General features: G+C 55.9%; 1 protein-coding gene across 4 annotated transcripts in view; it reads left to right on the top strand.

Moving 5' to 3' along the window:
* Nucleotides 1-5,280: 5,280 nt before the first annotated feature.
* ARHGAP26 (Rho GTPase activating protein 26) overlaps nt 5,281-14,483 on the top strand; it is a 116,904-nt gene continuing 107,701 nt past the window's right edge. For 3 of the 4 annotated variants that reach the window (XM_017822967.1, XM_017822966.1, XM_017822968.1), the window contains exon 1: nt 5,344-5,497. In XM_017822967.1, the coding sequence (XP_017678456.1) occupies nt 5,344-5,497 (154 nt within the window). Of the gene's footprint in view, nt 5,498-14,483 lie in introns of all 4 variants that reach the window. The other variant, XM_017822969.1, reaches the window with a different exon arrangement.

Here is a 14,483-nt window from a genome sequence, read left to right as displayed (position 1 = left end):
GGGATACACATGGCTGCTCAATGATCTGGCTGAAGAGTACTGAGAAGGTTTGCTTTTATTTTTAACAAGGAATCAAGGGAAACAACTTCCTAAACTGGCTAAAAGCACAAGCACCAGAAAACTCTTGAGCCTGAGGAGTGTCCCTGTGCTTGCTGCACCAGGAGCTGGGTCTCAGTCTATCTGCTCTGACACCTGCCAGGAAGATGAAAGGGAATGGTGCATCTCCTGGAGACAGCTCCCCTCGGATGCACTGCCTGTGGGCTTTGTCCCTGAGATTCCTGCTGTCTCCTTGGTGTTCCCAGATGCCTCCCAGAGGCACGTGCCAGGCGAGTGGCTTGGCAAAGGCGGCGCCGTAAGGAGCTGGCATGTCCTGGGCACGTCTGGACGGGTGCGAGCACTGCAGAGCACGAGCAAGAGGCAAAGCCAATTAGCCTAAATAGACAACAGGCTCATAGCAGCTACGGTTACAGCACCGTGCTCTCTGTGGGGAAGAGGAACTCATTGCCCAAGGCATGAACACTGATTTAGGGACCTGGAAGGAGATAGATGTGGAGATCATTGTGGCAAGTAGGACACCGCAGGCTGACTAATAGTATATCGCATCAATATTCCCATTCAAAGGGAAACCAGCTTCCAAAACCAGTTACCAAACCTCTGGTGTTTGGGAAGACTTGGCAGCACAAGTGGCTACTGATGAGAATTGCAAAAAATTATTGGAGGTTAACAAGTGTGAGCTAAGGAGAGTTTGCAGATGGAGCAGGAACCCCAGCCTGGTTTGCTTTTCAATTCAGGGAGATCTGTCCCGCTGCAGAGGCTGAGCTGTGTCACTGCTGTTCCCATCTTCTGCCTTGTTTCGCCCACCCCTGCAAATCTGCCTGAAGGCCAGGAGGAGGGACTGTAAGGAGAAAAGTGAGCTGGAGAAGGGAAAAAAAGAACTGAGTAGGTGGAAATTCATGTGTGATTGCTAGAGGTTCAACGCGGGAAGGAAAAGTACTGTTCCACTGTAATATATATATATATATATGTAAAATCATGATAGTTATATGTAAAGCTCATAAATGCTCAGTGGAGGGAGCACTCTGTTACACTGAAGGTGTCACTAAGGCTGTTTGCTGCAGTCACATGGAAAAGTACCAAATAAGAACGCCCAGAGCACACTTCCAGGATGACATGGGAGAAGGGGAAGCCCTTGGTGTTGTATTGAATGCAACCCTGGAGTTGTATTCACAGCCAGCAAAAGGTCCATGGTCAAAGATCAGATCTCTTGGAAAATTGTCAGTACAACAGGTCAATACATGGCCTTTGTATTACAACAGGGAATTCACAGAGATTAATTGCAGTGGTCTAATGTCTTATCTGGAACAAGGTTTTTTTATTTTTGCCATATACAATGCCTCATCTGTGCCTAGCTCAATAAAAAAATCCTGGGAGCAAGGAAGATGTGTGATATACAGTCACATAATAAATAGACCTTGAACATTGCTGCCCGAGGGCAATTCCAAGAAACCTCTCGTTTAGCTCCTGGATTCTGACAGTCAGGATGCCTGTTGTTGTCTCCTGGGACTTGCTGAAATGCATTAGTGCCCAAGCCACTGGTGTTGTGAGACCTGGTTAGTGGGTTGTTTTCCACCCTCCTTTCCCCCGTAACAGTGGTTCTGATTTTCACAGCAGTGGGAATGCTGCTGGGACTGGGGGTCATCCCCAAGACAAGACAGTTGTAGGATAACCAGGTTTAAGGTCCCACAGCAGGGCTTGCAGTCCATGTGTGTGGATGCTGGTGCTCAGCACTGGCCTCCCTGCAGGGCTCTGTCGCTCCAGGACAGATGTGAGATGGTGTGAACTGACGTGGGGACTCAGAGCTGCTGTGTGGGGATAGGGCTGGTTCCCCACCTCCCACTCCTGCTGTCACTCTGGCTTTACCTGACTAGTGCCACTTAACTGGCAGAAAGCTCTCCTGGAGGAGAAGCGGCTCCTCATTCCGTGTTAGCAATTGCTGCTTTATGGGGGACCATAACAACTGCAGCCAGCACAAGGATGTGGCAGGAATGGGGAGGTGGGGAGATGCTGTGTTCAGATGGGGAAGATGTTCCCAGTGGAAAACTCACCCTAAAAAAAGTTGCTGATTTTCAAACAAACCTGTTTAATTCAGCTGTGTGACCCATCCAGAGATAATGCTGGGACTGATCTGATGCTACTGCAGTCAAAGAATAATAGAGTGGTTTGGCTTGGAAGGGACCTTAAATATCCTCTGGTTTCAACCTCCTGCTATGGGCAGGGACACCTTCCACTACACCAGGTTGCTCCAAGTCTTGTCCAACCTGGCCTTGAACACTTCCAGGGATGGGGCAGCTGCAGCTGCTCTGGGCAACCTGTGCCAGGGCCTCACCACCCTCACAGGGAAGAATTTCTTCCTAACATCTCCTCTAACCCTGCCCTCTGTCAGTCTCCCTCTTCCTCCTACTTGGCTGTGGCAGCCCCCACTCCTGCACCTGTGGTTACTTGATCCCAGAATCAGCTCATTTAGGTAGAAACTGCTCTTTTAAATTTTTTTTTTTTGTTTGTTTTTAAAGCTGGACTAGTTTTCTGCTGGCGTTGTTCCCTGACTGAGTGAGCTGTGGGATGCGGGGTGGTGACTGAGCAAGGGAGAATGTGCTAATGTGTGGTCAAGGACGGGCTCAGGGGTGGGAGTGTGGGATTACGACGCCGCAGCTTTCATCTGCAGGAAGGATGTGTGAGCACAGCCTTGGAGAGGCTCAGAGGAGTGCTCGCTGAGCTGGTGGGCCCAGCACTGTGCCCCAGGGATCTGTGGGCAGGGTTCTGTTGGGATAATGGCAAAGCTACTGGATCCCTTCACAGTGTCCAGCTGACCTGGCTCGCTTGGGGTGAGACAATCCAGTTGCTTAAAAAAATAAAGCAAGTAAATATGGCAGGGATTGCAGAGGGTTGCAAACTGCTGTTAGCTACAGGCAGGAGGATGTGGAATTTGGGGGTTTTGGTTGCTTGTTTTTCCCTTCAGGCATATAGTGGGATTCCCGTGCAGGGCCACCAGTTGGACTTGATGATCCCTGTTGGTCCCTTCCAACTCAGGATATTTTATATTCTTTTACTGTTTGGAAGCACAGTCCTAGGAAAATGGAGCTGGAAGATGTTCATGGCTGTTTTTCCCCAGTGCAGCATGCTGCCCTGCTCTGCTCCCACACTTGGAGCTCAAACACAATGAGTGTCTCCAGGTGAATGAAGCCAGAAAAAGGGGAGAAAAGTCCTCACTGCCTTCCCAAGGCCTCAGTTCCAGTCCTGTGGTGTGTGTGGTGCTTCACGTGTGACAGAGCTTTGTAAGGCCTTGATTCTGTCTTCATCAGAAAAGGACAGTCTGAGCATTGTCACTTTTTCTGTGGTTCTGGAAAAGTACTGAAATTTAATTTCCAGCCTCAAATATTCTGATCCTCTAAGGCAGTGTCCTATAAATCTAGTTACAGGTTCTTCTTAGCAGTAAGTGCTGGAACACTTTTAATATGAACGAGAACAATGGTGATGTAGAAGGATAAAACCAAAATAATGCTCCTGTGGCTTTGTACAGTGTAGAATTAAGGAATGTAATCCAAATAATAACATCTCGTGCTTTTATGGGGCTGTGTGCATACGGCGTAAATGACAGCTCATTAAACTTTATATCCTGCCTACAAGATAAGCATGTAATTAGTATTACATCCTTTTTTATAATTAGGAGGCCTCATCCAAAAAAATGTGGCTCGCAAACCATATTTGAAGGCGGTGACTCAGCCTGAATTAGGCTGTGGTGTGAAGATTGAGAGAATCGTGCTTTAGTGGATAAAAAAAGCAGAGACAAAAGGTTGAGCTGGTGTCAGGTTCCTGTGCCTGGATCCACCCGCTGGAAAACACAGGTGGATTAACTTTTTGACATCAGGCATGGGCTGGAGCCCATCCTGTCAGCCCAAGCTTTGTGCAAGACCATCCCTTCTCCCCAGTTTGCAGAGAAGCACGAAGCTGGCACAGGCCCCGCGTTGCGTTTCATGGCTGAGTTGACAGGAATGCCGCGCTCGATCCGGAACGAGCGCCACGCTGGGGCTCGTGTTCGCCAGCCGCCCTCGCCCTCCTCGGGAGCCTGGATGGCTGGGGTGGAGAACGGGGGAATTCCAGTCATCTGGGGATTATCCACAAATGTGTCTGTTTGTCACAGTCTGGGGTGAGAGGTCACTGCTGGCTCCATTGTGCATGTCTCTGCCCGAGGGTTGGCTCAGGGTGGCTTGAGATGGCTGGGTCTTGACTTGGTGCTATTGTTTACATTAGAAATTGATTTTCTCAGCTCCATGGGACTGGCACTGATAGTCTTTCCCGTTTTCGGGGTGAGTAGCTGCCACCATCCACCTCATGGCAGCCAGAAAGACTGACGAGGAGGATCAGTTGTTTGGTGGGCTGCAGTTTGCTCCTGGAGGCTCCCAGCCGAGGGAAGGAGGTGATGAGGCAGCTGCTGCGCCCGGGCCAAATTCCTGGCGTGTTCCTGAAGGAAACGGGCCGCAGGGCAAAGTGGCCGGGTGAGTGTGTGACGACAGCCATGGAGACAAGTGGACAGCCATCGTCCGTGGGACGATGCTCTTTTGGGGACGTCATGGCACTTGTCGGCGGGGTCGGGCCCCGCAGCCCCTCGGTGGTGCCGGCTGCTTCCGCCGCCCCTCCACGATCAGCCCTTCCAGGAGATTAAGGGTTTATTCTCTCAGCTCACACAGTAAACCCGGGCAATAATCTCCGCCACAGATGTGCGATGGGAGGAGAAACGTGCGAAGCCGCCACCCGGGCGGGCACGGGGCGGGCCGGAGCGGCGCAGGCCGGGGCGCGGCTTCCCCCACGGGCGGGCCGGGCCGGGGCGCGGGGACCGGGGCGGGAGCGGGGCAGAGCCGGGCCGCCCCCGGAGCCGCCGCTGCGGTGTCGCCGCTGCCCGCGGGCGGGTCTGGCCCAGGTGCGGGAGCCGCGGGGCCGGACCCCGCGCGGGCCCTTCCCCGCCCCCGCCGCCGATTGGCTGAGCGGGCGCGGAGGGGCGGTGCTGGGCCCGCCCATTGGCTGTCGGCGCGCGGGGGGCGTGGCGCGGCAGCGGCGCGGGCCCGGCCCGGGCGGCGGCCCCAGAGCGGCGGCAGCTCCGCCCCCGCCGCGGCTCCGCTCCCGCCGCTCCGCCCGGCCCCGCTCCGCCCGGCTCGGCCCGGCCTGGCCCGGCACCGCGCTCCCACCCGCTCCCCGCACGGCCGGCTGCGCGCCTCACCTTAGCAAACCTTTGATTTTTTTCCTTTTTTCCCCGTTTCTTGCCGGTTTCCCCCCGCGGTGCCCGGCAGCATGGGGCTGCCGGCGCTGGAGTTCAGCGAGTGCTGCTTAGACAGCCCGCAGTTCCGGGAGCGGCTGCGCTCCCACGAGGCCGAGCTGGACAAGACCAACAAGTTCATCAAGGAGCTCATCAAGGACGGGAAGTCGCTCGTCGCCGCCCTCAAAAGTAAGTGCGGGGCCGGGGCGGGACCCCGCGACCCCCGGCTGCTCCCCTAGCCCCGGCCCGCCCGCTGTGCCCCGCGCTGCCCGGGCCGGGCTGGGGGCTTCTGCTCCATCAGAGGCCACGTGCACCCACTCCTATCCCCCCTGCATGTTGTGGTCTGGCTGGGCCACTGGGATGTGCCTGGTCCCGGTCCAGCGGGACGTGCGTGATCCATCAGGATGTGCCTGGCCGTGGTTGCTGGGGACATGTGTGGTCCTGAGTCCTGATCCTAGTCTATCTGCATATGTGTAGTCCATCAGGATGGATGTGCATGGTTCTGGTCCTGGTCCATGAGGATGTGCATGACCATGGTCCACTGGGACATGTTTGGTACCGGTCCTGGTCCACCGGGTTGTGCGTGGTCATGGGACATGTGTAGTCTGGTCTGCCAGCTCCCAGTCCATGGCCGTCAGCGGTGGCATCCTTTGGGAGTGGTTTGCCTGGGTGATGGGTTGGTGCTGTGCCCACCCCTCCAGTTGTCCTCCGTCCCCTCGATGCTCAGAGTGGGGGGTGCCCAGTGCCCCCACTGTGGCTCTGACCGGGCTGACCCCTCTATCCCCAATGGGAAAGTGTAGATGGGGGGGGGGCAAAGCTGCAAACTACTATGGTGAGGTCTGGGTGGGAGGCGGATGCAGCAGTTCAGGCTGTGGCTCCAGGGCTGGGGAGACCCTCACCTGTGGCTGGCAGCATCCTTGTTCCCCCTCATGCCCAGGCTGGGCTGGCCCCTGTTCCCACAGCTGGGGTTGGGGACACCTCTGTATGGCCACCCCCTGCCATGGTGGGGTGGGCTGTACCTTTGGGGTGCCATGGTGGGTAGGCTGCTCCTTGAGCTGTGTCTCTGTTCCTGCTATTTCCCCCACAGGCTTATTTGGGGCTTTTCATTTTTTTAAGTTTATTTGGCCCAAATCACAGGGCACTTCCCCAGCCAGGGGGTTTCAGGCTGGCAGCGCGCCTGGTTACCTCGCCAGGCTCAGCCTGCCCTGGTTAGTGCCATGGGGAGACAGAGGGACACAGGACAGACACCTGTGCCATGGAGCCCCCGTGGCATCACCTGTGATGCCCCAGCCCGGCCTCGGGGACACAGCAGGGTCATTGTGGGGCTGTGAGGCAGGGGTGTTGCCCTGGGATGTGCAGGCAGGTGATGATCTGGCCAAGTCCACCACCCTTTCCATTCCTGGGAGAGCTGATTCCTGCTCCCTTCCCTTCTGATCTCACACTAAGCCCTGTGGGTGTAGTTCCCCTGCTCTGGAGTAGCAGCTGCTAACATCTGGGTTACATGGACTCCCATTGTACCAATTCTTGGCATTTTGGGTTAAAATAAACCCCAAATCCGACAGCTGTCGTCACTTTTATGGCTCTGGAGGTCTGAGATGCATTCTGCTGTGAAGCGTTTCCCAAAGGCAGCCAGTGCCTGGCCCTGCCTGGAGTGTTCATTTTATCCCAGAACAAATCCTACAGCATTGTTCTTCACTGAAAATACATTTTAGGAGTTAACTGGTGGGTCCCAAAGGTGCTCGGCTCTGGGTTTAGTCACTGGGCACGTTTAGCAGGTGCTGGCCGAGGGGGCTGGCTGTGCCCTTGCCCCAGTCACTCTGTGTGCAGGTATTTTGGAGTGTGCTGTGAGCCCCTGTGGGCTCGTGGCTGTTGGTGGGCTCCTGTCCCACCGGCCGTGGCCGTGCCGCACAGCCCCGTGCCCCAGGCTGCTGCACTGGGGCAGGAAGAATGCTCTCCGGCCTCCAGAGATAAGGATGTTTTTATGGCTGAATTGTTTTGTAGCCTCTATTGAATGCGTTCCTGGATTAGCCCTTAATTCCTGTATGGGGCCTGGGGGTTGTTCCATGGGTACCCAGGCTGCAGGGACAGGAATAACACCGATTCTGCTGGAATGTGAATCAGCAACACGTCCCCTGCACGTGTGGCACGGTCTGCAGGGTGTTTTGGGGGAAGGTTTGGGGGTGTGTGGGGCAGGGCATTGTCCGGGAGGCTGGGGAGGGGTGTTCCCTTCCTGACTGGATGCTCGGCCACTCTGTACATCCTTCTGCTGCTGTAGGAGCGACTTCACTGGCTGAGCGGCTGCTCCGAGCTATGATGCCTCTGACTGCTTCAGCAGACCTGGCACTGGACAGGATCTGTCCCAGCTTTCCCCATGTGTGTTGGGTCCAAGGTCTGATGTGTCTTATGAGCCCTTACGGATCATTCTGGCATCCATCAGCAGGGATGCAGATGCTGCAGGAGTAGGGAGCTGCTCTGCTGCCTGTTGCTTGGTGTTGCTCTCATGTCTGGGGATGGGGATGTCTCAGGGCTAGGGATGTCACCCCTGTCAGTCAGTACAGGTGGTATCTGGGGCCATTCCCGGCCATGACCGGATCTTGCATCTCTTACCCAGCTTTTATTTTTCTTTGGTGTCTCCAAATTGTTCATCTCCCCATTGCTGGGCATGGTGGCCTTATCTGACTGTCTTTGTCTGCATGCTGCTCCTCAGCTGTCGTGGCATGTGGGTGTGGAGCCAGGCAGGCCCAGGGAGCAGCAGACCCCCGGCTCAAAGCACGCTACCCTCGGAACGAGCAGCTTGGAGGGTGTCTGGGCCCTTGGCACGGCATGGTGGCCTGCAATGAGAGTTACGTGAGGTCTTGGCAATATCCTTGCTCATTTTCCTTCCTCTTGCCTTTGCTGAACATTTCACATCCTCTTTGTTTTAAGATGGGCGTGATGGGAATGTAGCTCCTTGCGTATCAGTGAGGGGTGGCTTGGACAGGCTGTGGTGGGGAGAAGGTGCTGGAGGGGGGAAGAGCCCTTGGCAGTGCTGGACAGGAGTGTTCTCCTGTTTGCTGCTTGGCCCCTTGCAGCTCCCATGCCAACACCAGTGTGCAGGGATGGTGAGACTGGATAAGGGCATGTAAGAGTGTCTCTGCCAGAGTTTGGTGAAGGGGCTGCTCTGCCCTGCTTTTGCCCTTCACGAGGTACGGAGGGAAATGGGACTGATTCACAGCTCTTTATCCTTCCCTTAGAGAAAAAATAAATTTAGAAGGTTGAAAATGATCCTCATTTGCTGAAGGGCTGGTCTTGCTAAATGTCTTCAGATGCCGATGGCATCTCTGGAGTGTGTGTGTATATGTATATAGATAAATGCTGTTGGATTTTTTCTCCCCAGTGAGTTTCTGTACCCGTTTCCATTGTCTCCCTTCGCTGCTTGGCTGGTATTTGGAGTGACCTGGTTTTCAGCAAAACGTGTCCCTCTTCCTCCCTGATCCACCACCATAAATTATTCAGAAAGTTTTGCAGATGCAAAGATTTCGAGTGTGACATAAATAATGAACTCGAAGCCTGGGTGCCGTGAAACTCGTTCTCTAGTGAAGAAGCTGTGGTGACCAGTGGGAGCAGGGATGCTGAAGTATTTTGTCCCTTTGTGTGTCCCTGTCCTTGTGAAAGGGGCAGGCAGGGAGCTGTGTCCCAGCCAGCAGCTAGTCCCAGTCCCTTTGCTTCCATGGAGGGGGATATGGAGTCCAGGTGCCCAGATGGTGGTGCAGAGATGTCTGCAGCTTGCTTTGGAAGACAAGCAGCACATGTAAAGATGGAGGAGTGGGGGTGCAGGTGGCTGCCAGCCATCGCCTCCCCCACACCTTGTCGAGGGGCTGAGCTGGGCACCCTCCTCCTCCCTGTCTCCCTGTCCTGCCAGGCGTCATGTCCCCCTGGCGATGGGGCTGTCACCCCCTTCAGGCACTGGGCACAGCCCGGTGCCCTGCCACGTTTCTGCTGGTTTGTTTTGCTTCTTCCAACTCCCAGGCACTAATTTGAAGCCACCGAAGCCGTCCACGCCCCGGCTGCTGCCGCGCTCCCATGGCAGAGGCTGCAATTTCATTTATGTGGTGGGGCTGGGATGGGGCCGGCTCTGTGAACCCTCTCCCCACAAGGGGCACAAGGGCTGGACCCTGAGGGGCTGTACCATGCCCTGGGTTCCTATGGGAAGGGCGGAGGTGCCTGTGCCCCGAAAGGCAAAGTTGGGCTGGTTTGGTGTTTTGGATCACTTTTCCTTTGGCTGTTTTTTGTCTGGGTCACCACAGAGCTGTGGCTGGCAGTGAGGAAGGGCAGGACCGAAGGGGGATGCGGGAAAGGGATGATGCTGGGGTGGACCTCGATCCTGCAGCGGCTTGGGGCTTCTCTGGCCCCACTGGCTTCCCAGGGCAGATGCTGTGGTACCGTCTCACAGGTCTCATGCCAGCTCTGCCTTCCACCAGCCTGTCCCATGCTGGCTGCAGTGAGCAGCTGGGGTTTGCCCCTGCTCCTGGCTGAGGTTTCCAGCTGGTGCATGTGGCTGACTGAGAAGTGTGGTCGCCCTACTGTGCCTGCAAGGTGTGATTTTAATGAGTTGCCCCCTGGGATGACCCCTGTGTGCCTGCACCGTACCAGGGTGGTGGTGGTGGCCTGTGCTGCCAGGGGTGATGTCAGCAGGGCTTTTGCTGCAGCTGTGGGGTTTTTCCTGAGACAAATCCAGTTCCGGGGTTGCCGTGCAGCTTAAAACGTGAAGTGGGACGGTGGGGCAGTTCCTGGTGGTGCTGTTGACGTGCTGGGTTCTGGGATGTTCTTGCACACGGGTTCTGTTCCACATCTCAGCAGCATCTTGGTGAAGTCAACCCTTTATAAAACATCTGTGCCCATGGCTGTGGGGTGGCAATGCTGTACCCAGAGCTGTGCCCATGGCTGTGGGGCAGCAGTGAATGGAGCTGGCACTGATTGTGCAACAGCTTGGAAACGAAAGTGAAACTTTTGCCCAGTGTTTACTTAGTTCCCTTTTGACACAAACAAGGCTTAGGCGGGTGATAAGGAAATGTTTCAGACTGGCTGATACCTTCAGTTGCCCACTTTGCCACTGTCACTGCCTCTCCCTTCCTGCTCTGCATGGCCCCTGGCTCAGCACACTTGGTCTCCCTGGCGAGTGGGTCTAGGGGAGCCTTGACTCAAGTGGGTAGAGGGCAGGTAGACTGTAACAGAGTGCCGTGCACTCAAAATGCCCTTGTGTGCCTCTGCAGGGGCAAAGCTCTTGAATGTATTGGGGGACATGCCCTGTCTTGTGCTGCTTTGTAATCCGGTACCATCTGGAGTGACTGGTCCTTGTGCCCCACTGGTGCTGGGGAGGAGGAACCCAAAGCCCATCGTAGGTTATTTTCATCCTTTTTGCCCTTCTGGTCCCCGAAGCCCAAACCTTCCCACCATGTTTGCACAGAGGAGTGGAGTGATCAAGGTTCAGAGGTTTAGGTCTGGCCTTCCCAGGAACAGCTCCCTGTTTGTGCAGGTGCAAACATGAATGCTCAGAGCTGTGCTGCTGGCCAGGAGAGTCCTGGACTTTGTAGGCTCATGTTTGGAGGAAAAGGAGTGTTGTGCAAAAGTAACCCCCCCCCGCTGGGTTGCTGTGACCGCCGGCACTGGGTTCTGCTCCAGTTGTGCTGTGAGAATTGATGTTTGGCTGCTGCCATTGAGCGCTTGGTGCCAGCCGCCCACAAGCAGCATTGGGTGCGGGGTGGCCAAGGTGAGTCACCTGTGGCATCTTCCCAGAGCTGGGGAATTGCTGCCTTGCGGCACAGGAGGATTTCCCGGAGCATCCATGTGGGAAGAGACTCGAATCCCTTCCTGGGTGGTGGGAGCCAGTGTTGCCCAAAGAGCTTGCCCTGTGCTCAGAAGGGTTTGGAGTCCCTGTCTGCACCCCCAGTGTGGTGGGTCACAGCCAGGCCCCCCTTGGTTTTCCCCCCACCTTGGCCAGGTGAGCAAACCACTGGGCTGGTCTGGGGGGAAGCACGTGGGTTTGGGGTTTGATTGGTAAAATGATTTGCTGCTGATTTTTCCTGCTTTGTTCACCTAGCCAAGGAGTAACATGGCTCCCCCGTGGTGTCAGGATGTATTTTCTCCTCTTCCTTCCTGTGGGAAACGTTTGGTGTAGGGAATACTTTGGGCCATGGAGAGGGATGTGATTACAGCCCAGTCAGTCCTGCGCCAGCAGGGCCAAAGGCACGGAGGGCTTCTTCTTTGCATGACCTGTGTGGCTTGTGCAGCCACATCTTTAATAGCTTGCCTGGGATTTTATTCAAATGAGGAGTAGGACAGGTGATAATACTCTGCTTAATTTTCAGCACAAATTGAAAGCTCCTGCTCTTCCTCCCCAGTGGAAATTAGCGACAGGAATGTGTTCCTGCTTGGGAGATGCTCTTTTTTTGTGATGGTGGGTCTGCACTGTGATCCCTGGAGGGATTGTAGTGCTAGCAGTGCTGGCTCCAGAGGGCTACATGCTTATCCTACCTGGCTCTGCCTGAGAGGGAAACTTGCCCTGCCTGGATGCTGCAGTGGCTCACCCATGTGCGCTGCTGTGGTTGTGATCCGTGTTGGAGGTTCCTCACAGCAGCCCTAGGGACCATTTGCCCATCTCCCAGGGGTACTCCTGCCCCAGCCACGACCCCTCAGTTTGGGATCTGCTGGTGGGAGCCAAGCTCCCAGTTGGGGTGGACTTCTCAAATCCTGTGGTAGCCACCAAACAGATGCCATGAGCTGCTGAGCTGGAGCCAGATCCGGCCTCTTGGCAGTGCTAGAGAGGGAAGCTGGTGAGCAAAAGGGTTTGGGTGTGCAGGAGAGGCTGTGTCGTGATTACATCTTTTAAATTATGCTGACAGAAGGCTCATTAACAGGGCTGGGAGATCTCCTTAATTGGGAGTGTGCCACGGAGCACCTCTGGGCACATGTCTTGATATGCTGGTGTGGTGATGGAGCCTGGAGAAGCCGCAGGCTCCGTATGTGCTGCTACCTGGCCATGGCACCTGCACCGAGAGTGTGTCCCATGCCAGGTTAAACCCAGCCTTTTGGGCTGGAGGGGGATGGACTGGAATAAACAGCAGCTCCGAGAGGCATGGGCTGGAACTGCCGCAGTGCCAGAGCTGGTGTAGCCTTATGTCACACCCCAGTGTCCAGGGAATGAATCTGAGCTGGAGGTGGATGGTCCTGGGGAAGAGCATGCGAAGGGGCAGGTTGGATGTCCCAGTGTCCCTCCAGCACCAGGAGCCAAGTACCTGCTGCATCCTGCTCACACTTCCAGCGTGGAGCAGATTTGCCTGATTTGGGTCAAGAGACTGTTTTTCCAAGGCTGTGGGTGTGCCATCACAGCTGCATCTTCTGTCTCCATTTGTTCTCCCTGCAATGCTGCCAGACTGAGAGGTACACGCAGCGTGCATGGCATCACCTGTGTGCCCTGGACATGGGCTGGAAGCAGTGGGCTCTTTAGATTTCCTTTCTTTTTCTTTCCTTTGAGGGTAGCAGCTCACAGTGACGTTGGGAATCCATGTGAGGAAATGCCGTTCCCATGGTTGCTGCGGGGAGGGTGGGAGGCAGCGGCGGTGCCGGCTCTGCATGTCCCTGTGCTTTCTGCAGGTTGGCACACGTGGTGCTTTCCTGGCTGATCCCAGCCCACAGGAGCCCTTAGCTGCGATGGAATGTCTGCCCTTGCTGTGCTGCCAGCCCCCTCCCTGGCTGGCAGAGTGGGACCATCAACTCCTTTGATTTCACCCTCTCTGCACAGGCACCCTAAAAAATTGTTGTGTGCTTCTTGCTTCTTCCTGAACCCCATGACCAGGCATGGGCTTGCCATGGCCAGGCGGCATCCCTGCACAAAACGGGGCAAGGGTGCTCAGGGGTTGGCATCCCTCCATCTCAGCAGAGGGGCTTCAGTCCCCCCACCCTGCCTGAGAGGCAGCGGCAGTGTGGCCAAGCGAACTCTGCCTGTGCTGTGGTTCTGATTTGGGGTGTTCTGGGCCCCTTCTGCACTATTCAGCAGTGGGACAGCAGGAGGATGGGCTGCACCAGGGATCCATCGCCGGGTTCGGCCTTTTTTTATCCATCACTTTTAAGGATCTGGGTTCAGCTGTGGTGTGATGAGTAGCTGTAGCGTGACCGAGGTGGGTGGGAGGGGAGGCAAAGCGAGGGGGAGCTCGTACCAAAACCCGCACAGCTTGTTCACTTCAGCGTGAATCATCCTCCTCCTCCCCCGGGCACGCGAGCGGCTGTCACCGCGGCCGGCGGAGACGAGGCTGTTTTGCCTGTTTTCCTGGCGTGCTCCCTGCGCCAAAGGTGGCTCCACCTGCTCTGTGCAAGCGGCTGGTGACCCTGGGCTTGTGGGCTCCTGACGAGGTGGGATCTTTAGGGCATCACCCAAGCTCTTAATAGCAAGGTCCCAGGTGTGGCTTGGAGAAACTGGGAATTGCGCTGCTCTGCCTCCACTCCCACCTGCTGATGGGAGCTGGGGGTCATGGCATGTCTGGGGTGCAGGATGTATGCTGGGGAGGATGGTAGCTGCAGGATGCTCTGTGGTGTGGGGACTGTGGCACTGAGAGGGAAGGGGATGTCTCTGCGGTGATGCCAAGATGGTTTCTAGCTGGAGTCTGTGGGAAGCACACCAGCCTCCGGACCATCTGGCTCCCGCACGTGGAGCGGCGGGCACAGCCATGCCATGTGGGGGCCGGGGCTGCCTGTGCCAACGTGGGGACTGGGGGCCAGCAAAGGGCCTGGGTGCTGCTTCCTCAGTCTTCCCTGCAGTTTGGACCCTCATGCAGGGCTTGGAGCAACCTGGTCTAGTGGAAAGTGTCACTGCCCATGGCAGGGGGATAGAATGAGACGAGCTTTAAGGTCCCAACCCAAACTGTTCTGCTATTCCATTATCCATAACGATGACGGAAGTGTGAAGGGTTCTCTGCACCAGCTGAGTGACCTGTAAAATGAGCTGGCATGTGCCTTTTCCGTAATGCTGCCCACCACAGCGTCCCTTTGCTGTTTTTATATTCTTTTTCTAGCTGAAACAGCGTCTGTCCACAGCGATGCCCTCACTGAGCGCTGGTTGCTTAGCAATGTTTCACAAAAAATCCAGCCATTGCAGAGGAGAGCGTTGGGTGTCTCTCCCGTGAATTCCGGGAGAAAGCCC

The sequence above is a fragment of the Lepidothrix coronata genome, unplaced genomic scaffold (genome assembly GCF_001604755.1).
Source record: "Lepidothrix coronata isolate B3197 unplaced genomic scaffold, Lepidothrix_coronata-1.0 Scaffold100, whole genome shotgun sequence".
Taxonomy (NCBI): domain Eukaryota; kingdom Metazoa; phylum Chordata; class Aves; order Passeriformes; family Pipridae; genus Lepidothrix; species Lepidothrix coronata.
This window is presented reverse-complemented; position numbering and strand designations above follow the sequence as displayed.